The sequence below is a fragment of the Pongo abelii genome, chromosome 4 (genome assembly GCF_028885655.2).
Source record: "Pongo abelii isolate AG06213 chromosome 4, NHGRI_mPonAbe1-v2.0_pri, whole genome shotgun sequence".
NCBI lineage: Eukaryota > Metazoa > Chordata > Mammalia > Primates > Hominidae > Pongo > Pongo abelii.
In genome coordinates, this window is record NC_071989.2 from 157631923 (window position 1) to 157655843 (window position 23921).

The window sequence follows — 23921 nt, forward strand, 5'->3', positions numbered from 1 at the left end:
GTCTCACATGACAGACATTCCTTAAATAATCCCACAAACAAATGTAACATTACACGTGTCATAAATGCTACAAAAGAAAACGCAGGGCTCTATAAGAGTGACTAAGTAGAGGATGGGTCAAGGTTTCCTGGAATGATTCCTGGAAGAAAATTTTCTCCTTATTGCAGATGCTACTGTAATGCAGGATTCTGAGAAAGAATTCTTCTTAAACCCTTTTAATGGGACATGGTGACAAGTCTAGCTTGATGGAGTAGCTAAGAATTACAATAAATCACTCTGTATAATAAATGTCTTCCTCACACAAAAGTCTCTCTCTTCAGAGAGTTATCTTGGGTACCACCATGTAGCAGTCTCTCCTTGGCCCCTTTACCTACTGTCAGTCTCAGATAAGCTACAAACACCTGTTCACCCTTAAACCATGCTTTAGAATGCTGGTTTCTAATGGGTCTATGACTTGTTTGGTGGATTTGTTTTAATACAGAGCAATCTTTTACAGGGAACAAAGGCTTACAATCATGTCTTTGGAATATTTGCAAGGTGGCTGTTGGATACCATCTAAAAATATCACTTTTAAGCTTCAAAGAGCCAAAAGCCAAAATTAAAAAAGAAAATCTAAGAGAGAGAAAATTCTCTGATATGGAAAAATCAGCCACAGGGGAAGTACATATATAAAGGATGCATACAACCTCCCTTCAGCTCCCATCCAGTGAGGGATAAAGAGTGCTCAGAGGAGCTGCTTGGGGCCTCCAAGGCCTTTTCTGAGATTAGCACACAGTCACTCAGATGAGGTCTTATGCAATAAGGAAAAAGGTAGGGAAAAGAGGGAAGGCTCTCTCAAGAGTGCAGTTAGACAAAATAAAGTCCGGTATCATCCACATCCGATGCCCTTGAAAATACCCAGAAGTCCCTCCTGAAATCATCACAGAATATTACATTTACCCTTACATCTAATCAAGGCTTCTCTAATCAAACCTGCTTTTCTTCAAACACCAACATTCAAGATGAGGGGTTTTTAAATCTTTTTTATTCTGCCATTTATCTGTTCTGATGACTATTATTGTTTCCCACTAGCTTTTGACATAAACACAAGATATTCAGCTATGTTCTGAGTTAGGGTAATGGGAAACTGACCTTCATTTACATTTTAGCTTCATGGGAAAATGCACTTTTGACTAAAAATTAACTAATTTAAAATTTAGAGCACAGTCTTTTTGCAATGGGAACATAGCCTATGCAGAGAATAAAATATCATTTACTTTACACTTGGGAAACAACAGCAACTGTAATATAATAATTAGTGTGGCACAGGCAACACTTACCAAGGACTTACCATGTACCCAACATTGTGCTGTGGCTGTTACATGGATAATCACTGGTCTTCATAACAACTACCATGAGGTGGGCACTATTTTTAATCCTGATTTGGTGATGACAAGCTTGAGGCTTATAGAAGTTAAGCAACTTGCTTAACTAAGGTCTCCCTGACAGTCAGACCTGGGATTTGAACCCACACAGTCTGACTCCAGGGCCTGTGGTGTTATTGCTTTGCTGTCTATCCTTGACTAATCACCGCTCTCATTCAACACACCCAATAGTGAAGACCACCCACCTGTGACTGTGCTGAGCCTGGCGGCCAGGGTGGCAAATTCCAAAGCCTTCTCATAGCCTTCAAGGCTAATCTGCAGCTCTGTCAGCTTGTTGAAAATCCGGAGCTCAGTTCTCACCACCTTCAACCTCCTTGCTAAAGGAACAGCTCCAGCCTAGGAACAGAAGCCCAAGGAACCTTAGTCTAGATAGGAATCCTCAGTGCATACCATAGCTAGGAGACTTATCTTCTACAGGCAGGGGTTGGGGAATGGCAGTGGACTAAAACAAAGGGGAGTCAGCCATGTTTCCCTGTGTGCCTTTACTCAAATCTCTCTCTCCTGATCCTTGCTCATGATGTTTTGCCCAGATCTTAAAGTAGAAGAAGTAGAGGGCATTGGGCCTCCTATAATTGGGGAAACCTGGAGTAGGAAAGGGAAGTGGCTTTTCCCAAGGTCACGTGGAATGTCGTTCCCTTCTCAGGTGTGTGCTCCCCTAGCATCCACGGTGCTATCTATGAAGCACACATGAGTACATGCATAGTGCGGGAATATCTCAAAAAGTGGTCATTTCTATGTTTTTATCATGATAGAATTTTAGGCAAATCACTTCATCTTTCTGAACCTTAGTTTTCTCATCTACAAAATGCATATGAAAATAAGCCCCTCAACAGTCAGAGACGCGTTCCCTGTTCTTCCCCCACCCCTAGCTCAGTGCCTGGCACAGACTGGGTGTTTGCTAGCATTTGATGACTGAATAAACAACTGAACAAATAAATAAATGAATATCTGAGTGAATAAAATTTTAGGATCAAATTAGATAATGAGGCTTCCTAAACTTCAGTCAGTGATGAACAACAATCACAATTTTTGACATATCTGCTTAATATCTGGACATTCATTTAATTTGTGTTATTCTTAATATCAACTCTTTTTCTTGCCTCATCCTTCGCAATAATATCTGTGAAATCATAGGTTTGATGAGCTTGTATTATATATTTTTAATTTAAAAAAAATATATTTTAACACATGCTTATTAAAAATATGATCAAACAAAAGCATTCATCTACATAACCCTTTAAATAATCTCCCACCACACCCCCAGTAGTAAATGAGAAACACTGGTAAACTCAAAAGTGTGCTGCAGACTGTAAAGTACCATGCACCCAAGAGTTCGAGATGGTCTTGAACTCCTGGACTCAATTATTTTGATGTATTATCCCAAGAAGGATAACTTATCAAGCCTGAGAATGACTAAGTTTATCAGAACCTTCCCTGAGCTCCCACTAGGTTGAAGAGAGAGTGAGTAGGTGGGCACTGGACAAGAAAGAAAGAAAAATGAAATACAAGCAAGAGAGGAGAAGAGGAACCCAGGCCGAAGTCCAGTCTGACCCTTCCCATGCCCATGCCAGGACCTGTCTCAGCAAACTGCACAGCTTGGACTTACTCGGTAGTACTCCACTGCATGATGCCTGTGGCGGGTCCCATTGAAGAACACATCACCTGCTTCTTCATAAAGTTTGAGAGCCAGCAAAGGCTCCTCTGACTTCAGGGCTGTCTGGATGGCTGCCTAGGTGGGACAGAGACAGCTGTTAAAGGCAGAGAGGAGGGCTTCCCGACCTCCACAGGACTGGCAGAGCTAAGATGCAGACCACCTAAATCAACTAATCCTCTGATAAAGTCCCCCAAATCCTAAGTGTCTTCACACTCCTAGGGCTGGTAAGAGGACTTTAGACATTCTCCAGTCTGGCATTTCCCCATCCTGGTATGAGAGATTGCTTTTGGTGGTGCTAGATTATTTTTAACAGTATATAGAGAAACATTTTGTTTTACCAGTTAAGTATTTATTTTAATGTGTTTTAGAAAAAAAAAAACTAATAATGCATCCAACCTGCAACTCTAGATAGTATTGTGTAGAATAAGGCTAAGTGTAAAGAAAGCTACGTTGATTTGATGTTGAGTCAAAGAAAAAGAAGTAAACAATGGTATAGAAGGTACATGTATATAGCAAAACCATGAACTTAATATGTAAATAACTGAAATGGAAAAATAGTGATCCAGTTCAACATCTTACACTTTCCAGATGGAGATAGTGTAGCTCAGAAAGAAAACAGAACCTCCCCAGCTTCACGCCAATAGTCAGTGGCAAACAAATGTTGGTGTCTTCCATCCCAGTACCCTAGCCTCCACAGCTTCTTTATCTCTAGCAAGCTATTTTGGATTTCATCTACACCAAATGTGCTAAGGAAGTTGAAGAGTAAAGAATATGCCGCTGTACCTGCAGCACAGTTACAGGACCTCAAATAGCCTCAGGTCCAGAATGATTCACTTCCATGGAAATGACCCTGCACAACATCAGTTAGGTGGCAGCCTGGGGTTGGGTGAGGCCTGGGACCTGTTCTGGCCAGTGAACATTTCATCACTGGGGCAAGACGCTGTAGTTGCTGTGTTATTGCATGGGCAGCTACAGAGAGAGAGAGGCGCAGTGAGATGGAATCCTGGAGTCAGGAGGCTTTGCCACCAAAACAATGCACAATCGGAACAGTGCCCTTTGGGCTTCAGTCTCCCACAACATGAAAGGAGAAGACTGAATTGTCTGCTCTCCAGAAACCCTTTCAGCCCTAAAATCACAAGGCAGATGGCGTAGAGGCTGAGAGTGAAGGCTCTAAGTCACACTGTGTGCAGTTCTCAGCTCCACCACTTACCAGTTTTATCACCTTGGGCAAATTACTCAGCCTCTCTGAGCTTCTTCTGTAAAATGGAAATTATAATGGAAAATCCTACTGCGTTTATAATGAGGGTTAAACTACGTCATGCAAGTGAAGTGTTTAGCAAAGTCTCCTGTACATAGGAAGCATGCAATCAGGGTTATGCAGCTATTAAGTCTCAGTAGAAGTGAATTTGTGCAAGTTTATGTGCTAGTATAAGGAGAAGTAAAAAGAAAGAAAATAAAACATGGGAAAGAAAAAAATTGGTATATTTTTGTAGAATTAAACATCTTACATATCATCACAGTATTTAATGTCAATATTGTACAGATAGTAATAAAACACTAAAATATCATGTATTAAACATTTAATAAGTTCTGACCACTTCATAAATGCTTACTATGCATTTACTACTATGCAAGTGAGATATATAAATTTTTGTTTTACTAATCCTTATGCTAAAAGACAGAGTTCAATTTCCCCATGAAGAAACTGAATCCCAGAGATGTCATATGGCAAGCTCAAAGTCACATAGTCAGTCCATATGTGATGACCCTGGGATTTGACTCTAGGCTTTTCTCTCTTCAAAGCCCAGGCTTTTAACCACTACACTGTACCACATCTCTGATACTAAAAGTATGCAAACAAACAAAAAAATAAGAGAATAATATTGTTAATACCACACATACACACCAACCTTGCCTCAAACTGCAGCAAAACCCTAAAGTCAAGGTGTATGTTGAGCTTTGGAAAGACAGGTATACTTAATGGGACAAGTGACGTTACAGATGATATGTGAGTCTCCCCTCACATCCTCCCAGGGTGCACACATGTATATGGGTCTCAGCGACTGGCCCTTTGCTGTCTGTACTCAGCTTGTCAGACCACCCTGGTTTCCACCATGTGTTCAGGGAGCAGCCCAGTGTTGACCCTCTCTCCACGGGCTTAGGGTGAACACCATCCCGCTCTGGTTCCAGTTGGTTGATTTGGAGAGTACAGCTGCCTCCCCAGATGACCCAAGTCAACAGCTCCCAGAGAGCTCTGCAGGAGGCCTACCTGCAGGCACAGCTCCACCAGCTCGTCTTCCTGCATGAGGTAGTGGAGTCGCCCCGCCCCAAGCCAGGCCTCAGCAGCCTTGTCTCTCTCCCCCAGGTCAATGAAGATACGCAGGCTCTCCTTGATGCATGTGAGTGACCTCCTGAGGGACCTGGGGACAGACATGAACTTGTGAGGTACGAGGGCTCAAAGGGGCCTCAGGGTCCACTCAGCACAGAATGAAACAGAAGCTCTGAGCAGGAACAGCCACATCCCACATCACACAGGGAGGTGGGCCTGATTGAATCCCAGCTCTACCCCAATTAGCTGTGTGACTTTGAGAAAGTACAGGATTCTTCTGTGCCTTGGTCTCCTTATCTGTAAAATAGACCTATAATTGTGCCCACCTGAGTGGATCGTTGTGAGGATTAAATGAGATAAAACTAAGTGCTTAGAACAGTGCCTATTATGTCCTTGGCACCTGATGAATGTTTAAAGATCACTTATAATTATTATTATTACTGATGCATGGTCCATCAACCCTTTTACTGCTCTATAACCTTTTTTGGTGTTATGCTATTGAAATGGTTTGGCTGTGTCCCCACCCAAATCTCATCTTGAACTGTAGCTCCCATAATCCCCATATGTCGTGGGAGGGACCTGGTGGGAGGTAATTGAATCATGGAGCCATTACCCCCATGCTGCTGTTCTCATGATAGTGAGTCTCATGAGATCTGTATAAAGGGTAGTTCCCCTGCCAGTTAAGATGTGCCTTTGCTCCTCTTTTGCCTTCAGCCATGATTGTGAGGCCTCCCCAGCTATATGGAACTGTGAGGCCATTAAACATCCTTCCCTTTATAGATTACCCAGTCTTAAGTATGTCTTTATTAGCAGCATGAGAATGAACTATTACAGTTACTAACACAAAGCAGACACCAAATGCATAACTATTGAGTGAATGCATGAATGAGTGACAACAGTGATAACTTTAAATCATCAAAAAGATTTTGATGTTTTGTTTATAAAGAAAAATCAAAGTAGGGTGAAAGTTTTAACAGGCTGGTGCTTAATGAGGTGCGCTTTAATTTTTTGGAAAATTGTATTTTATAGAAAACTCTCCCTCCGTGACAATGGAGGGACCAATGAAGAAATGAGACATAGGTAATACATTTTCTCACAGACGATTCAGTATTCAAAAACAAGGAAGGAACACTGTGCATCATCTAGATAGTAGTTCTCAGTCCTGGCAACAACTAGAGTCACCTGGAAGCATTTTAAACGTGTACACTGCCACACTATTTCCCAGTGTGTTGCAACGTCATGATAGCCTGAGCACCAGGCTCTCGGAATATGGCTCAGGCACAAGCACTGTGTCTAAGTTCTCCATGTAATTCTGTTGCGCAGCTTGGCTTGAGACTTGCTGATCTAGTCCAATCTTCTTATTTTATAGAGGAAACAAGCCCAGAAACTGGAAATAACTTACATATGTTTGCACAGCACATTAGGGGGAGATCCAAGGCCAGAACTCCCTTCTTCTGAGTAGCAGCCTAGGACTTCTCCCATAACACTCATATTTCCCAAAACATGATTTGTGGCCCACCTGCATTAGCATTTCATAGGGAGCTTAGTCAAAGCACAGATCCCCCAGAGCTACCTCAAACTGACTGAAAAAGATTCATTACAGTTGCAATCCAGGAACCTGAATTCCTAAGACACATCCAGGTCACACTCCTGCACACCAAAGTTTGAGAACCACTGCAGTAAACCATGCAACTCTTCCCAGAAACACTGATCATCATCAACCACGTCTGTGGACACTTAAGTAGAAAGTCCTCAACAAACGTGGTTACCACTTGATTATGGACCTCTCAGCCGCCAGGCCCCTTTGTGCACCATGAGGGAAACAAGCATTGCTCTCAACTCCTAAGGCCCGGATCCTTATTGGCAATGAGGCAGCTGTTGGCCTTCTGGAGAGCGTGCCAGGCATTTGGCCCTTGTAAGAAATAGAAAGAAAAAACTCAAGTTTTCTCTTCCTCCCTGCTCTTAACATGGATTTATTGACATCCTGATGGGCGCTGGCCACCCTTTCTCAAGTTTTAAAATGTGAAACTTCCTCTGAGAATACAATGAGCTGAAAAACTCCACACCATGCTGCAGTGATCACCACCCTCCTCAGCTCAACTACAGTAACCACAGGCATCTTTCACTATAGGAAGCCCTGCCTTTCTCTCCCCACTTTTGTACCCTGCAAACTCAAGCTGGGTTGAGATTCAGCAGGCCTGGCCTCCACAACTCTCCTCACTCTCACTGGAGCAATTGATGAAGACAAGACTCATAAATCTCATCCTCATCCTATTTCCTGCTCTGTTTTTTTATATTCCCATTTACTGTCCTGGGATGCCCTTGGGCTACTATAGTTGTTTTCTCCAGACCTTCAGGGAACAAGATTTAGGTTATTACAGACAGGCCAACTGACAGAGCCAGCATTTGTTTCTGGCACTTTCTCCCTCTGAGTTCATTATGACTGTGGAAGAGAGGAGATCTCTATTTCTTTCCAAGAAACGCCCCATCAGGGGAAGACAAGACTTACAGAGACCTAGTGGCTCACACAGCACCATTGAGACACCTTGCAAATGGAAGATTTTCCAAAGACAACTGACTCTCACCAAGACTTGCACATGATCTATGATCTCCAGTAAAAAAACAAGTGCTTCTGTGGTCTAAAACTGGGCAGTAGTCCAGCTTCCTTGGTTCCTTCCTATCACCACTCACCCCCATTACTTTACATCGGCCAGTGGCCAAGCAGTGTCACCTACCAGTTGAGTACCAGATAGCCCAGCATGCCAATTCCTCCAGCCGCCACCCACAGACTCTAGGTTTGGTTTGGCTTCCAAAGCCAAAGAAGCATGGAGCACTGCTGGTGGGCCAGCACTGCATCAGCCTTGTGTACTTCTGAGTCTCCTGTGCCTGTGTTCCGGCATGTTATCTCCTCTCCTTTCCAATCTTGACTCTTCTCTTTGTCTCATTTTTCCTGTCCTCAAATTCAGTCTCTGGGGCTGTCTTTGTTTCTTCTTCCATGCCTGAACATCAGCCATGAGCCCATGGCCAAGTGACCCCAATACACCTGCATTTCCAGACTTCCTCTTACTACCCCCTGCTGGGGCTTCCCAGATCCCTGCCCTGCCTGGATGAGTCTCTCTGACCTCTGGCCAAAGCCCAGCCTCCACTAATTGGTCTTGTCCTGTTTTGATGACAAAGATGGCCAAAAACTGAGGGCTGATTCTGTGTGAGGTGTTGGGTGTATATTTTCAGCATACATTTTCTCATTTAATCCGCATAGAAACCCCAAGCCATTAGAATTCTTAGCCCATTTTGCAAATAAAGAAATCCAGAAGGATGTTGTTGTTTTGATTTGTTTTTTGAAACGTATCTAAGTTTTCCTGCACGTTTCTAAAGCCTTATTTTGAGCTCTCAGCTGCTTTGTCTTATAATAGTAACAATGGTAGTATTATTACCTGACATCTATTGAGCACTTAGTGTGTACTAGGTGCTTTACACGCAAAATCTCGTGTAATCATCACAACAGCCCCAAGAGATCAGTACTATTACCATATTCATTTTACTAACAGAAAAAAAATAAGGCTTGGTAAGGCTAACTATCTTGGACCAAGTAATAAGCCCTGTTTAAACCAGGATCTAACTCTCAGAGTCTGACCCAGAACCCTTACATTTACACCCTCAAGCAGTGCCTAATTTCTGGCTCAGATATTAGCACTTGGGAAGACTTTTGTTTCATTTACCACTTTAAAAATCCTGAAGTTTTAAAAGACATAAGCTATTTTAAACCTCGAACAAAGTTTTCTCATGTGTGAAACTGGGGTGGTAGTGTACATTATAGCCTTGTGATCAGATGATGACATTTCAGGAAAAGCAATTCTTTCCTTATTTACAACAAAAATGAGAAAAGAATTGCTTCTGTGTTAGGATTAACATATTAATTATATTTTTTAAAATGTACCACTTTTTTCAGTTCCAGAAAAATAAGAAGCATAAATATAAGAATAAAAGCCAGGCGGCCGGGCGTGGTGGCTCACGCCTGTAATCCCAGCACTTTGGAAGGCTGAGGCGGGCGGATCACGAGATCGGGAGGTCGAGACCATCCTGGCTAACATGGTGAAACCCTGTCTCTATTAAAAATACAAAAAATTAGCCGGGCGTGGTGGTGGGCGCCTATAGTCCCAGCTACTTAGGAGGCTGAGGCAGGAGAATGGCATGAACCCAGGAGGCGGAGGTTGCAGTGAGCCGAGATCGCGCCACTGCACTCCAGCCTGGGCGACAGAGTGAGACTCTGTCTCAAAAAAAAAAAAAAAAAAAAGAATAAAAGCCAGAAGCAATGGCTGCTAGGCTACTGTTGTATTCACATGCAAAGAGTTAATCATTATTTTGAGAGGACCTATTACATGCAAGGCATCCCTTCTTTCTAAAAATAATAATATGCACATCCTTTGTGGCACTTACCACAATTTATACGATAACTTTAGTGGCTATTTATATGTTTATTTTCTGTACTATTCTGTTATCATTGTGAGCTCATGGACTATTATCACCCTTGTTCAGTTTTTAGCACAGTTCCTGGGCAATAGTAAATGCTCGGTAAATTGTTGAATTGATTTAATAGATTTAATAGAGCCACAGAGTTCTCATGGACCCCATCTGGCTCAGTTCTAAGGCCAGTCTGTGTTGTGTCACCTCAAGATAGAAGACGAGACTCCCTAAGATCCCTCCCATTGAGAGATTGCAAACCTTTATCAAACTAAGTTCTGTAGTTGTTCCCTGGAAGGCAGAGAAGGCATGATCCTGCAGATATTAGACAAAGGGACAGAAAAGTGTCCCAGAGTAAAAACCTGAAGGCTGGGACAAAGTTTTCACTATCTACCTGTGCACCCCCCCGCCCCACACACACACACCATAACCCACTTCTAAACCCTAGAGAAAAATCTTTCAAATAAGAGAAATTAAAATCAGTAAAAAGGCAGCATGAGATCATAAATTGAGAAGTCAAGGATCTGAGCTAGTGCCAGTGAAATCAACTGGTGAAATTGTCTGGACTCTCTGTGGCAGGCAGGGGACAGACTGATGAAAAACGAGGCCCCTCCATACAATTCTACAAGGTTTCACTCTATAGCCTTCCACACCTATTTCTTTTGCCTAGGGCAAAAATTACTGGCTGGGTGGACAGAATACATAGAGTGCTTAAGACTATGCATTTTAGATCAGGAGTTGTTAAACTATGGCCCATGAGCCAAATACAGCTTTCAATCTGCTTTTGTAAATAAAGTTTTATTGGAACACAGCCATATTTATTCATTTATGTATTATCTATTTTCATACTACAACTGCAGAGTGGAGTACTTGTGGCGGAGATCATATGGCCCACAAGGCCTAAAACACTTACTATATGATTCTTTATTTAAAAAGCTTGCTAACCCTGCCCTAGATACACACTGTTTGGATATCAATCCCCGCCAGGAAGCCTCATGCAAGTTGTTTGGCTTCTTTAGTTCTCAATTTCCACAATTCTTTCTACGTCACAGGGTGATCCTGAGATTTACATATGGCTTAGTAAACAAGGCATGCTCACTGAAGGCTATTATGGCCATAATTTTCACTATGGATGTTCACTGTACAGGTCTGGATACCCATTGCAACTCCCCGCCCCCATGCCCACCAACCTCCATATCTCCTTCTAGGGAAGAAGTTGAGTCTTCTTTGCACCTGTATTAGTCTGTTTTCCCACTGCTGATAAAGACATACCCAAGATTGGGTAAATTATAAAGAAAAAGAGGTTTAATGGACTCATAGTTCCATGTGGCTGGGAAGGCCTCACAATCATGGCAGAAGGTGAAAGTCACATCTTACATGGCAGAAGGCAAGAGAGAGAAGGAGAGCCAAGCAAAAAGGGTTTCCTGTTATAAAACCATCAGATCTCATGAGACTTACTCACCACCACAAGAAGAGTATGGGGGAAACCATGCCATGATTCAATTACCTCCCACCAGGTCCCTCCCACAACACATGGGAATTAGGGGAGCAATAATTCAAGATAAGATTTGGATGGGGACACAGCGAAACCATGTCACTACCCAGCTGATCACCAAAACCTGTCTGTTAAATCTACAAAATGTCTTTCAAATGTGTCCTGACCTCTCCATGGCTACTGCTATTCCCTCCACCTAAAACCTACCCTTCTCCACTTTTCAAAATATTACTTATCCTTCAAGGGCCTCCTCAAATGCTACCACCTTGATAAAGTCTTCCCTGACAGATCACCCCCATCCTTTGCTGAAAGCATTGTCTCCTTTCCCTCCAAACCACCCCCTACAGAAGCCTGCCACTTCTTCCATGAACACTTCCTGCTGTGTTCATGCTTGCTGTGGCTTTGAGCTTTGTGAGAATGCAAATCCCTAGAGGGGAATTTAGTTGAAGAAATCTGTCCATTACTTCAAGACCCACTTAATAAATTCCTCCTAAGCAATCTGTGCCAGGAAAAAAATTGCTCCAACAGATACATGTGTTTATGTTCTTTTGTCAGACAGTGAGAACCTCATACAGCTTTCCCCTTTTTACTCAGCTACCAGGAAGCTTAATGCTAAATTACAGTAACCACCCCCAGGTGCATAGAAACACCCGTTTATCTGTGTCTGTAGTTGGTCTTTGTTCTTTTATTTTTTTAAAGCGTTCTGTAGGAGAAGGTGATTTATACATGCTAAATAAATATAGCATTACAGCATGTTCTCTTTGTTGAACTGGCCATTCTGCAAAGGGACAATGACCTTATGTGTACAGGGGTTTCCTCTGACACCTAAAGTATTTCCCAATCTTCCATTCAATATCACTCATATTAGTGGTAAGGCAAAAGTGGATATTTATTTCTTCCCAATTGTACAAATAGGAATCTCAGAGTTTAAAACTATAAACTATTCAAATTAAAAATCCTAATCTAGATCAATTTACAGAACAATGGAATAAAAATTTCCAAAAGTTTTCTCCTCCATAAAAGCAATGAAAACAGACAAAAATTATCTAAATAAAATTTTTCAGAACTCTGGATATTAACCAAAGGTTTGCAAGGAGTGTTTATTCAGGAAAACGGCTGAAACTTGTTACGAAAGTGAGCTTCATTGCTTTTCAACTTGCCTTAGAGACATTCTGCATGTCCCTAGCTCTGTGGTACACTTAAAAACCAACAGCCTCACAATAATGGTAGCTGGAAAAACCAGCAACTTGGCAACCACTGAAGGAGACAATGAGCTTGAAATCCCCCAAAGTTCCATCCCCAGAGAACTGTTACTGTTTGATCTGTTTGGAAGTTCCCTGGAAGCCTCTGCTTACAGGGCTTGTTTTCATTTAACCTCACTCAGAGCTCACTCAGCGCAGAACAGCCTTTTCCCTGAGGCATATGTCAAAAATAATCATCAGCAATTGTTTAATATGATCACTGCCTTAGGTGGTGAAAACATTTGGAGCAAACAAGAAAGGGTCAAACACACACACACACACACACACACGAGAGGAAAAGTTGGGAAATGAGATGTCCATAAAAAGTTTTAAAAGTTCTTACATATTCCTGGGAATCTAGAAGACCACATGCAAGTGCAGGGCTGTGAGCATGACCAGGAAACTGCTAAGATTTTTATTTTTAAAAAATGCTAATTATTACCCCAGGGTAACCATTAAGAAAATAACTGAAAGAAATACAGGACAAGAAATAACAAGGAAATTAAAATAGTATACAAGAAAAAATCTATTTAACACAAAAGAATGCAGTAATGGAGAAATAGAAAAACAAAAAGATATAAGCTATTAACACAGAGAAAAAATAGTAAAATTGCAGACATAAATCCTATCTTACCTGTAATTAAATGTAAATGTATTAAACACTCCAGTTAAAAGACATTGAAGAATGGAGAGGAAAGAAAATGTTTCTACTATATGCTGCCCACAAGAGACATACTTTAGATTCAAAGACACAAATAGACTAAAAGTATAGACCACGTTAACAGTAACCAAAGAGAGCTAGAGTGGCTATGCTAATATCAGATAAAAAGACCATAATTGTCATTAAAGACAATGAAGGACATTTTATAATGATAATAGACTCAATCCATCAGAAAGGCACAATTATAAATATACATGCAGCACCTAATAACAATGCCCCAAAATACATGTAGAAAAAGCTGACAGAATGGAAGGGAGAAATAGACAACTCAACAACAATTAGAGATTTTAATAACACACTTTCAATAATGGATAGAAGAACTAGACATAAGAACACCAAGGAAATAAAAAATTATAATTAGACCTAAAAGATATTTATAGACTACACCAAACAACAACAGAATACACATTCTTCTCAAGTTTACATGGAACATCCTTCAGAATAGACCATATGTTGGGCCACCAAACAAATCTCAGCAAATGTAAAAAGAATAAAATCATGCAAAGTTTGTTTTCCCACCACAATGAAATGAAATTAGAAATCAGTAACAGAAGGAAATTTGGAAAATTCACAAATATGTGGAAATTAAACAACATACTCCTAAATAACCAATGAACTGAATACGAATCACAAAGGATATTAGAAACTACTTTGAGATGAATGAAAATAAACATAGCATACTGAAATATGTAAAATGGTGTAGGCACAATACTCAGAGGAACATTTATGGCTGTAAATGCTTGTATTAAAAGATAAAAAAATCTCAAATCAATAACTTAATATTCCACCTTAAGACACTAGACAAAAACAGCAAAGTAAACCCAAAGCGAACAGAGGAAAGGAAATAATAAAGATGAGAGCAAAAATAAATGATATAGAGAATAGAAAAAAATCAATAAAGCCAAAATTTAATTTGTTGAAAATTTTTTTTAATAACAGATCTTTGGCTAGTCTGATCAAGAATAAAAAGAGAGAAGAGTTTCAGGAATTAAAGTGGACATTACTATCAACTTTATAGAAATTATAAAAAGGATTATAAAAGAATACTATGAACAATTGTATACCAACAAATTAGTTAATTTAGATGAAATGGACAAATTCCAAGAAAGACAAAAACTACCAAAACTGCTCAAGAAGAAACAGAAAATCTAAATAAACGTATAACAACTAATGATATTGAATTAGCAATTTTCAAAAGCAAAACAAACTCCTTGCAAAGGTAAGTCAAGATTTAGAAGTCTTCATTGGTGAATTTCATCAAATGCTTAAGGGAGAATTAACTCCAATCCTTCACAAACTCTTTCAAGAAATAGAAGAGGAAGGAATATTTCCCAGCTCACTCTATGAGGGATCAAGAAGTGAAATGACAACCCACGGGCTGGGAAAAAATATTTGTAAATCACATATCTGATAAAGGACTTGTATCCAGAATATATAAAGAATGTTTACAACTCAAAAATCAAAAGACAAACAACCCAATTTAAAAAATGGACAAGTGAATAGACATTTCTCCAAAGATACACAAAGGGCCAGAAGCACATGAAATGATGCTCAATGTCTTTAGTCATTAGGAAAATGTAAATCAAAACCACGATGAGATACAATTTCACTCCCACTAGGATGGCTAAAATTAAAAAAAGACAGACACTAACAAGTGGTGGTGAAGATGGGAGACATTGGAACCCTTATGCCTTGCTAAAGGGAATGAAAAATAGTGCAACCACTTTTAAAAACAACCTAGTAGTTCCCCAAAAGTTTAAATATAGAAATATGGTATGACTCTGTAATTTTGCTCCTAGGTCTACCCAAGAGAACTGAAAACACTTCTTCACACAAAAATTTGTTCATGAATGTTCACAGCAGCATTATTCATAATAGCCACAAAGTGGAAACAATTCAAATGTCCATCAACTGATGAATGAATAAACAAATGCGGCATATCAGTACAACAAAATATTATTTGGCCATAAAAAGTAATGAAGTATTGATACATGTGACAACATGGATGAACCTTGAAAACACTATGCTAAGTGAAAGAAGCCAGACACAAAAAGACAAATACTGTATGATACCATTTATATCAAATGTCCAGAATAGGCAAATCCATAGTTACAGAAAGCAGATTAGTGGTTTCCAGGGTTGCAGTGAGGTTGGGTAATGAAGAGTGGGTAATGAGGAGGCTTTCTTTCAGGGGCCATGAAAATGTTCTGAAATTAGATAGCAGTGATGGTTACACACTGTGTGAATATACTGAAAACTAAATTTCAGACTTCAAAGGCTGAATTTTATGGTGTGTAATTAAACCTCAATAAAACTGTTAGTAAGTAGTTCCAGATCCAGCTCAATTCAGGAAACTCTTTTATATAATTTTTGAATAGTCGGCCTCTGTTTGAATACTTGTAAAGGCAACAAGCTCACACTTACACAGGGCAGACTGCTCTGTTTGTGGGTACTTAGATTGTTTTTTCTAACCACTGAATTCCCCAATACCTACCACAGTGCCTGACACAATGGAAGGGCTCCCATAGTGTGATAAAATGTTGGATTGACATTTCACAGTGATATTTTTAAGTGAAAAAAAGCAAAGAACAGAACAGTATATTATGTAATAGACATTTTATCATGATTCCATTTATGTAACTAAAACATGTACATATTATATTTTAATATATCTAATATCTAAGATAGAAAATATGTATCATATACAATCTTTAATATGCATGAAATATTCCTTGATGTGTATTCAAAAATCTTTAAGTAGTTATTTCAGGAAAGTATCAAGGAAAGGGAAGTTGGAAGGGGACCTTTATTTTCACCTATAAACTTCAATACTAGTGTAATCCTTTTTTTTTTTTCTTTTGAGACACAGTCTCACTCTGTCACCCAGGCTGGAGTGCTGTGGTATGACCTCGCCTCACTGCAACCTCCGCCTCCCAGGTTCAAGCGATTCTCCTGCTTCAGCCTCCCAAGTAGTTGGGATTACAGGCACCCACCACCACGCCTGGCTAACTTTTTTTGTATTTTTAGTAGAGACGGGGTTTCACCATGTTGGCCAGGCTGGTTTTGAACTCCTGATCTCAAGTGATCCACCTGCCTTGGCCTGGTTAAAAAGGTGTAATGCTTTTTAATCTTAAGCAACTACATAATTTTAGAAAAAACTATGTTCCTAATGAAATAGAACATCAAATCTCTGATATTCTACTTCACTATATGTAATTTGGTTCTTTATCAGAGGAGAATCCTTAAGAAAAGACACACTGTGTTCTGTGGCTAATACTATATAGGCCAGTGTTCTCAAAGGGCTGTTGGAATGGGCAGCTGAGCTTCCACTCACGGCACTGTGACTACTGTGCTTGTCACTAAAGACCAAAGAGCCTGCCTCCAAGCTGCAAACACCTTTCTTTCCTTACCTGAGCCCTGAGCAAAGAAGCCAGGGACTCCCCCACACAAAGCTCCATCATTCTCTGTCATAATCATCAGTGGCCATGTCAGCATATAGCTTCAGCTCAAGGGCTGTGAGCTAGTGAACTAAGTTACTCACTAATGACTTGGCTACCCCAAACACACATGCACAGTATGTCTCCTCCACGCCAAGCTCTGTGCTAGACATAATGTCTGCCCACAAGACCTTCTGAACATTCTACAAAGTCTTTCAAACCCTAAAAGCTTAGGTCTCTGATTTCAAAGGTACCCTAGAAAGCCCACAACTTTAAGAATCTGCACCAAAAATTCAATACGCTTTGGAGGCAGCAGGAATTCTAGTATGAATATTCAGTGTCAGAATAGCATAGCTAGCTGGTCCCAGACTCAACGTTTTACTGGAAGGTATCTGATTCAACTTATCTTTACAGATGGAAAGAGACCAAGAGGAAAAGTGACTTATTTAAGGACACGTTATTAGGTCATGGCAGGATCAGGTTTTCTGTCCCTAATCCAGTTTTGGTTGCTTTTCTCCCAGCTCTGTGGCTTCTGACTCCCTCCAGTAACTTCTTGGGCCATCTGTAGACTCACCCCTGACCTCCACTCCATCATCCCCATCACATCAGGACAATGATTCTGCATCCTATCTTAACTAAGGCCTCTGTGGTCCATGCTGACAGCAACCAGGGCCTTCTCTCTGGCTTCCCCCCTTAATATTTCAGTGGGTTTAGGCATCTGGAGTGCGGAGCTGGTGAATAAAGGATGGCAGTGGGGTAGGTGATGTCTGGGAATATTTAAGACTGAGCTTGCTCAGTAGCCAGAGGTGCCAATAGCCTGACACATATTTGGCACTCTTGCTCCTGTTCCTTAGAATCTAACTTTTCCAGAGCCCAGTCCTACAATACCTCACCATGAGCATATGACTATGTCATCTCAATAGTTAATTCAAGCCTGCCTTCTGGATCTTCTCCAGAAGCATCCAGACTCCTAGTGTGTCCTAGAATGAAAGCAGGGTGGAGCTGAGGCCTCCTGACTCCTCACACGCTGCATGGATCCAAAGCTCCCTCCCTGGGACTGAAGGCAAAGACAGCAGGAGGTTTGGAGGATACCTGATTCTTGTAAGAGAGGGAAAGAATGAGGGAGAGTGAGAGGGAGATAGACTGGAGGAGAAAGAGAAGGGGGAGTGGAATTCATTATCTGATTATTCCTTATCTGATTGTCCAGGTGCACACAGTTACCATGTTGCTTAGAAATGCAAAAAAAAAAAAAAAAAGTCATTTAATTACCCTCTCCTCAACCACCTCTCTCTCTGCTTAACAGTAGCGATTTTAGAAGCTATTATGAATGCTCTATTTTAGAAGACATTTATAATTATGAATGCAATACTGCAAGGCAAATCTGTTGCAAAGTGAACTTGAAGATCTTGCAAACCACACAGGATTTAATGGAATCAATTTAAGGCTTGTTACAGAGCAGAACTTCAGTCTGCCCACTGGCAAATGAGGATGAAGCAGTATTAGACCAGTGAAGAAACAATGAAGAGAAAATCAACAGAAGATGGCAAAATCTGCAAGTGATAATAATGTGAATACCAAAGGGTTAAAGGAGGCATTTGGGTTAAACTGTTAAGTTTTGATTTATTTTTACAAAAATGAGGATTTTTAAGGTAGTCCTAAAAAATCAATCACAAAACAAAGAATGCTCCATTGTGCTGTTACATCATTTTGTCAGCACAATTAAGCCAAAAAGTCAACACTCCTTTTATTCCATGTTTATTCTAAGACTTAATGCAAAGTTGAAATTATAATCTAAATATTCTTAACTAAAAGGTGAAAACACACTTCATTTCATAATCTACAATTTCATTTTAAAGGTAAGTTCCCAATAAAACTTTTTTTTACCATGACATTTTACACCCCTGCTTTCAGTGGGGGTGACCTTTCTTTAAAACCAGTTGCCCCCAGTAATGAAGACCTCCTGAAGGTTCCTCTGTCCTTGGTATAACTGCCACTTCTCTGAATTATGCAGCCTCAGCCATGATCCCGTGATAGGTGGTTATAGAAACACACAAGTAATAGTGGCATAGTTAACATTACTGAGACCTATCTATGTATCAGGCACAGTTATGAGTGTTTTATGAGCATTAACTCATTTATCCTTCACAACAACACTGAGATAGATGCTATTATTATCTTCCTTTGGCTGATGAGGAAACTGAGACATGGAGAAATTAAATAGCTTGCCCAAGGCTACACCACTAATAAGTGATGGATGCACTGTGGTGGCTGCAGAGCCCTTGCTCTTTTGCACAAAGCCCCACCTGTACCATGTACATTTAGACTTGCTTCCTGTGGGAAAGAACACTGTTTCTCCTTAAGGAAGGAAGGCTGCTTCTAGGACAGTTCCTGACCCTGACTCACCTGGCAGTGTTTAGGTTCCGATAAAGCTGCCCCAGGGACTCCAGCAGCCTCCCTTCCATCTCCCGGTCCCTGAGTTGCTGAGCCAGGGCCAGCCAGTGCTCATGGTAGGTGATGCATGCCTCAGGGTTTGGGGACACAGAGCTGTAGAAATGGCAGAGGGATTTGGTGGCCTGAAGCTGACCTGAACACAAAGCAGGGACATGAATGAGATGACTTTAGATAGGAAATGGATAAAACTTGCTCCAACACTTTTCTCTATAGCTTCCCAGCAGCATGGGACATACTTACTCTTTAGATGTTGATGCCTTAAGCCAAACAGCAATGCCATTTCATAACAAAGAAGGCCATCGGTCAGCTGGCGTCCAGACACCAGAACTTGGGCCAACCAGAGAAACACCTGTACTAATTCCATGTCTGTCTCCTTACTGGCCTGAAGTTCACAATAGAGTCGTACAGCCTGCAGGAGATAGTTTCTGGCTGGATGCTGAGCCCAGGACTTAAGGCTCAGGTGGCCAAGATTGGCCATAGCCACTGCCTGGTTATGCACATCTCCCACCTCCTGGGCTCTGTTCAAGGCCCGAAGATAGCTCTTGGCTGCCCTATTCACCCGACCTTCACCTTGGAGTGCAAGTCCCAGGAGGTTATAGACGACTCCCCTTTGAGTGAGACTCTCTGTCTCCTTCAGGGAGCATAGCAGTGGCTCAAGCACGTCCAAAGCCTTCTTGGCCTGGCTGGCTAAGAGATAGGCCCATGCCAGGCAGAGAGAAGACTCAAAGGATTCCTGCTCACCCAGCAGCTGCCCTAGCACCAAGGCCTGGCTCAGGTAGTGGATGGCACCATCAGGAGACCTGTGCTGGAGGTACACTTTGGAAAGGATGAGACACAGGGCCCTCTGGGTGCTCCGGTCTGCTAGTTCCTCACAGGCAGGCAGGGCCTGTCTGAGCATTGGGCAGGCCAAGGCAGAAACTTCACCCCAGCCTGGGGAGGGAAAGCCAAGGAGCTTGGTTGTGTTCTGGAGGACCAGGTGGACCTGCCAAATAGGAAGAGACATCCCTTGGGCACTCTGGATACCATGTTGCTGGACAGAGGCCACTGCAAGGTGTGGAAGATATTTCTTGTCATACAGAAAACTCAAAACACTGGCCACAGCCTCAGAGGCAGGAGGGTGTCCAGAGAGGAGCTGCAGGCGCTCGGCAAAGGGCAGGACCTCCTCGTGCCGGCCTAGGCTCAGGAGCAAGCGGATGGCCAGAAAGCAGGCCCTGGCCTCCAGCAGGCTGCTGCCCACCACAATCCCCTGTCGCAGCACGTAGGCCACCACGTCGAGTTCATGCTTGGCACTAGACTCACGGTCAGGCAGGCAGGCCAGCAGGGCACCTGCCTTTTCCAACAGGGTGGAGCCTTTATGTCTCAGCCTCTGTTTCAGGTAGATGGCAGCCAAATTGATGTACAGAAAGGCCACCAAGGATAGGTCCTCAAATGCTCCATTGAGAATGTGGATGGCCTCCTCAAAGTACACCCTGGCCTGAGAGAGTTTGACCTTCCTGACGCTCAGCCGGCCCAGGAGGAAGCAGAGCCGGGCATGGGCCCAGGTCATGTGGCTCTTCTTGGCCCACTTTCTTGATGCCTCCAGGTAGGCCACAAACTCATCCTCCTCAGAGAAGCTATAAAAGGAAGAAGTGAGGAAAGAGAAGGAGAAGTCATAGAGACTTTTAAAGTGGTCAGCATAACCTTCATGATCCAGAAAAGACAATATGGGGGCGAAGTTCTCAGCCTCCTCCTCCTGACCAGTGCTTAGGTCCATGAGCAGTTCCGGGTCATCAAGGTCATCAGGCTCCGGCAGGTGATAGCTGTCTGAGGTGGCTGAGAGGAGCTCCTCCTCCAGGCTGGAGTCCTCAGAGCTGCTGGACTGTCTGGAGCCCACGGCCTGATGCTCCTCCCAGGCTCTGCCAGGCCTGACCTCCTTGAAGCCTTCAGGCTGGGATGCTGTAAGGACAGGCAAAGTTGAGCAACCTTGGGCACCTGCACCTAAGGTGGCTGCTCTTGGCAAGAGGACAGAAGTGCTGTCCTCAAGGATGAATGTCAGGTTCAGCATGATCGCTACTCACCACTCAGATCATTTGGAGGATTCTGGATGGATTCAAACCCACCTAAGTAGAGATGAAGAACAGGTCTGGTGTTAGGTCAGGATGGGCCACATGCCCATGCCTCCAGGTGTACCCCAGACCAGTGGCCTCTTAGGAGACTTGGTGTTTAAGACCTTCAGTCATCATTAAGGAACAGGGCAGAATTATCCTTTCACCATCATCTTAAGAGCTGCAGGGGCCTAATCATCTTGTTTAACCCATGCACTTTACAGTTGGGAACCAAGGTATACGTGAAACTCAGAGTCCGAGAAGAAAAGCTGGAAACACAGGCTCTGTGTCAAGAGGTGTGGGTACCATAGGGGGGTGGGGGGTGGGGACAGTGGGGGTTGTGATAAAATCTGAAGATCAGAGAGATGTAGCTCCCAAATCTCTCAGCGAGTTCACGATGGAGCCAGGACACAACTTCCGGCACAGAGCACGTGGGAGCACATGGCGCTGCCTCCCACTTCCAAATGTATCACATCTTTCCTTCTTGCCTCCTCCATTCGTTCATCATTCATTCACTTGGCAGACATTGGTTACATGTGTCCACTGGGCTGGACACTGTTTTTTTAAAAGTGGCAGGGGCGAGGGGCCAGAAGTGAAGGGCGAATAAAAAGGAGCAAGGATGCATCTGAGACTGAAGTAGAGGATGGGAGAATCTGGAGTGCAGTTTTAGACCTCTGGGGTTTGAGGTAGCTGTAGGAGCTCTAGGCAGATAATGATGTAGGTCTGGAGCCAAGGAGAAAAACTGAGACTTTGCAAACACAGGTTTGTGACCCACAGCAGGTCACAAATTGCTGGCCAGAGTCCCAGGACTAAATGTAATCACACAGGTGAGGCATTTGGGGGAAAAGAAAAGCAGTAGGGGAGTGAGGGAGGGGGAGTTTGTTAATAAGCCTGGGCAACCCACTGGCAGCCAGTAGCCAGTAAGGGAGATTGAAAAGGCACAGTCAGAGAGAAAAGGGGGTTACAGAGGCCAAGGTGACTTAAAACATAACCACCTATTGCCACCAAGTGCAACCGGACTAGGTAAGAACCAAGAAGACACCTTGGGTTTGGCAGTGAAGAAGTGACCACTGTTGGCTAAAGCAACCACAGTGGAACTGTGGAGGTGAAGGCTAGCTTCACACTCCACAGGATGGCAGCTGCTAGAGGGAAGATTCTACCTCTTCTTAGCAGAGAAGTAACAACTGTCTGTGCCACCACCCTGAGTTCTCCAGTGAACTTTGAGGACCAGCAAGCCCCTCACCAATCAAACCTTTTCCTGCTGTTCTCCAGGAGGGCTTCTCCAGAGACTGTCATTGCAGAACCTCCAGATCTGTAACCCCCAGAGGGTAGAAAGCCCCACAGCTAAAGATGGAGAGCTATAGAGCTTGGCTAAGGAGAGCTGTTCAAGTGCCCTGGCCTCTCTGATGTGGAGGGGTACATGCCCCTCTTGGGCCACCTCTTCTCTTCTGGCCAGGACACCAAGAGTATGAGTGATGCGCAAGTTACAAAATGGTGTCCCCTCTCTAGGAGGAAGAATTACAAAGGGCCATCCTTCCCTAGGGTATAAGCCTTGGGGAAGCTGCAATTTACCAACAAGATGTTCTCCTGCTGCTTGTCTTGGTGCTAGGGCAGCCTACACAACCATAAGGTGCAGACTGCACACCGCAGAGCTACACTCCTGATCTTTGAGTGAGAGTCAAGTGCTCTCTGGGGCCTCCTCTTGCATCCTCCCCACCACTGGACCAACAGCTGGCAGAAATCATGATCCAAGTCTGCGCCCAGGCCTTCTCCCCAAGGAACACTGCTAGTACACCTCAATTTTCAGACAGCAGACTCCCACCTACTGGGCAGTGCTTACAGCTCTAGCTTCCCGCTCAACCTCATAAGGCAATATGATCTGCTTGTGGCTTGTGGCAAGAAAGCTCTGCTAGGGCAGGGTGCTGATGCCTGAGGCAAGTGCTTTCACAAACACTCTTTTTGCACGGACAAAGCTCTCAACTCCCTGCTGTACTCCTGGGAGATGGCCTGAGGGCCCCTTCAGCAGAATCTCTAGCTGTATCCATAAAATATGGATCATCTAATCTGGCTACACAACAGCAGACACAACGTCACCATCAACAAAGAGATGGGAGAAACAAAAATTCTTCCTCAAGTCACCATCAATGAGAAAATATACTCCCTGACACAGAGCAGTAGGCCTTTCTCAAAGCAAAGGAAATGAGTATCATTCATTCAGTCAGTCAGTCCTTCAGACACTGCTGAAAACTAGTCAGTTTGTCAGAGGAATCTTTCACAATTGTTGAGATCTGTTTCCATGACACAGAAAACACCCAAGACTAACACACCCAACAACTCAAAGTCATTTTGTGTCGGGGGCAGTGTGGTAAAGTGGACTGCTCTGACTAGCAGTTCTTATCCTAGCTCAGGCACTAATTCCTTTGGGCCTGTTTCCCAATCTGTAATGTGAGACAAGAAATCATCTCTTAAGGCCTTTTCACAGCGGTAACATTTACAGCCCCACCCGTGTCACTGGGGGCCTACTTCAGTCCTAGAAGGTACCTCAGCCAGGACTCAGGAAGTTCTCCTTCCCCAAGATTAGGAGGGAAGACCCAGTACAGCCGACCACCCATGATATAGGTGAG

General features: G+C 42.8%; 1 protein-coding gene across 6 annotated transcripts in view; it reads right to left on the reverse strand.

The window, feature by feature from the left end:
* The window catches only part of SH3TC2 (SH3 domain and tetratricopeptide repeats 2), a 115022-nt gene that overhangs the window by 13643 nt on the left and 77458 nt on the right, over positions 1–23921 (reverse strand). For all 6 annotated transcript variants that reach the window (XM_063724312.1, XM_024247521.3, XM_063724311.1 and 3 more), the window contains 6 exons: positions 21271–21312; positions 19454–21148; positions 19166–19346; positions 5348–5498; positions 3031–3153; positions 1610–1760 (listed from right to left, as the gene is read on the reverse strand). In XM_063724312.1, the coding sequence (XP_063580382.1) occupies positions 1610–1760; positions 3031–3153; positions 5348–5498; positions 19166–19346; positions 19454–21148; positions 21271–21312 (2343 nt within the window). The remainder of the gene's footprint in view (positions 1–1609; positions 1761–3030; positions 3154–5347; positions 5499–19165; positions 19347–19453; positions 21149–21270; positions 21313–23921) is intronic.